This window comes from Myotis brandtii, unplaced genomic scaffold (genome assembly GCF_000412655.1).
Source record: "Myotis brandtii unplaced genomic scaffold, ASM41265v1 scaffold266, whole genome shotgun sequence".
In the NCBI taxonomy this organism is placed as follows: Eukaryota; Metazoa; Chordata; class Mammalia; order Chiroptera; family Vespertilionidae; genus Myotis; species Myotis brandtii.
Window position 1 is genome coordinate 12,653,169 of NW_005360124.1, and position 1,890 is coordinate 12,655,058.

The following is a 1,890-nucleotide window of genomic DNA, read 5'->3' on the forward strand; positions in this document are numbered from 1 at the left end:
GAGAGCTGTCAGCAGGACATTGCATGAGGCTCTGTGATGAAAGGCTAGCAGAGGGCTATCACTATGAGCCAGGGCCTCCCGAAATCCTGAGCTAAATTTGGGGTGGGTTCCAGGGGCAGACAGGACCTGCACTCTACCTTACGTAGCCCACAAGTCATATTCCGAAGCACTGGGTGTTGGGACACAATCCAGCCCATACCCGGGGTGTCTCCCATTTGGCTCAGGGCAGTTCTCCATGGAAGGGGCCAGCCGTGAGCTTCAGCTGAGGGGGTAGGGGACACCAGTCTGTGAAGGAGGCTCTGTCGGGCCCCGACAGCCACCACTACTGAGCAGGTTTGAGCATATGGGTGTCTGTGAATAGGAATTAATAAGTTCACACACACTCTCGCGGGTCTTCCACGAAGTGTCCTAGCCCTTTGTGTGTGTCTGCAAACCTCGCCAGCCAGCAGAGCTCCCAAACGAACTGTCCCCTCCGCCCTGCCAAGGAAGGCTGCGGACAGTGGCACACCTACAGCACAGCCTTCCCGTTTGCACTCCCAGCCTTTTGGTGGTGATAACTTCAGCATCTTTTCTCTTTCTTTCTCTTCAGCTTTCTCCTTGCAGAGAAGTGTCTCTGTAATGTATATGTATTTACTTTTAACTCAAGAATCTTAAATGTTGGAGGGAATTTGTGAAGCATTGTGGAATAGGGGAACCGGCGCATAGAATCCAAAAGCTATTTCTGGAAGCCATAACTCACCACCAAAGCTCTCACCTACACTGTCTCTCCCCCATCCCGCCCTCCCCAGGGACTATAGGGAAAAAACAGCTCCATGCCCCCGTGGTTGTATTGCCAAGTAGAAATTGCTGATGTGGAATGAGAATAACAAAGACGGGTGTGGGCCCGTGTTAAGTTGTTTCTTGCACATTCCGATGCCGTGGAATACGGAGAAGACGGGACCTGTAGGGTTGGAGTCTCAGGGAAATGTCTTTCTGCTTTAGCCATGGCAGGAAGAGGGCAAGTGCCCTGGAGGGTTGCTGATTCAGGCTTTCTAATTGTCTCTCTCGTTTCAGGTCTTCATAGAGAAGCAGAAAGGAGAGATCCTGGGTGTGGTGATCGTGGAGTCCGGCTGGGGCTCCATCCTGCCGACCGTGATCATAGCCAACATGATGCATGGCGGGCCTGCCGAGAAGTCGGGGAAGCTGAATATCGGGGACCAGATCATGTCCATCAACGGCACCAGCCTGGTGGGCCTGCCTCTGTCCACCTGCCAGAGCATCATTAAGGTACCTGGGGATGGGGTGGGGGAAGTCCACTTCTGTGGCAGGCCTGAAGCGTGCCTGCAACTCAGTCATTAATATTCATGAGCATAGTCCCAGTGTCGGGCACTGAGGACACACAGAGACCAAAGGCACGGGCTTGCACTCGGCTGTTTACCATCAAGTTACTATTTATAGACTCCTCCCTGAAATCGTTTTTACATCAAAGATGGGATGGTTGGCTCAGATAACACCGGTGTCTGATACTGTGCCCATCAACAGGCGTCACTTATCAGTCACAGCGCTCTCTCCACTGTCTCAGCAGAATTGTCCTCAGCCCAGTCACCTAGTCACCCTCCCCCCCCCCCCCCCCCGGCAGTGGTTCTCAGTGGGGGGCTCTCGAACCCCATCTCTGGGAGACATACAGCAAGGTCTAGAGATAGTTGGGGTTGTCACAACCAGGGAGGAGGACATGCTGCTGGCCCCCAGTGGGTAGAGGCCAGGGTTGTTGCCAAGCACCCTTCAATGCAGGGGACAGCCCCACAGCAAAGGACCACCCAGCCCACATGCCCACAGTGCTGAGGGTGAGAGGGCTGACTTAGGCGGGTAGGAGATCAGATGAGGGGAGAGAAGTCAGGAGAGAGGAAGGGC

At 54.2% G+C, this 1,890-nt stretch overlaps 1 protein-coding gene across 1 annotated transcript in view; it reads left to right on the forward strand.

Moving 5' to 3' along the window:
- Positions 1 to 1,890, forward strand: part of APBA1 (amyloid beta (A4) precursor protein-binding, family A, member 1) — a gene marked incomplete at its 5' end in the record, with an annotated part of 65,681 nt that overhangs the window by 51,145 nt on the left and 12,646 nt on the right. Inside the window, one exon of the mRNA XM_005868356.2 lies at positions 1,054 to 1,266. Within this exon, the coding sequence (XP_005868418.1) occupies positions 1,054 to 1,266 (213 nt within the window). The remainder of the gene's footprint in view (positions 1 to 1,053; positions 1,267 to 1,890) is intronic.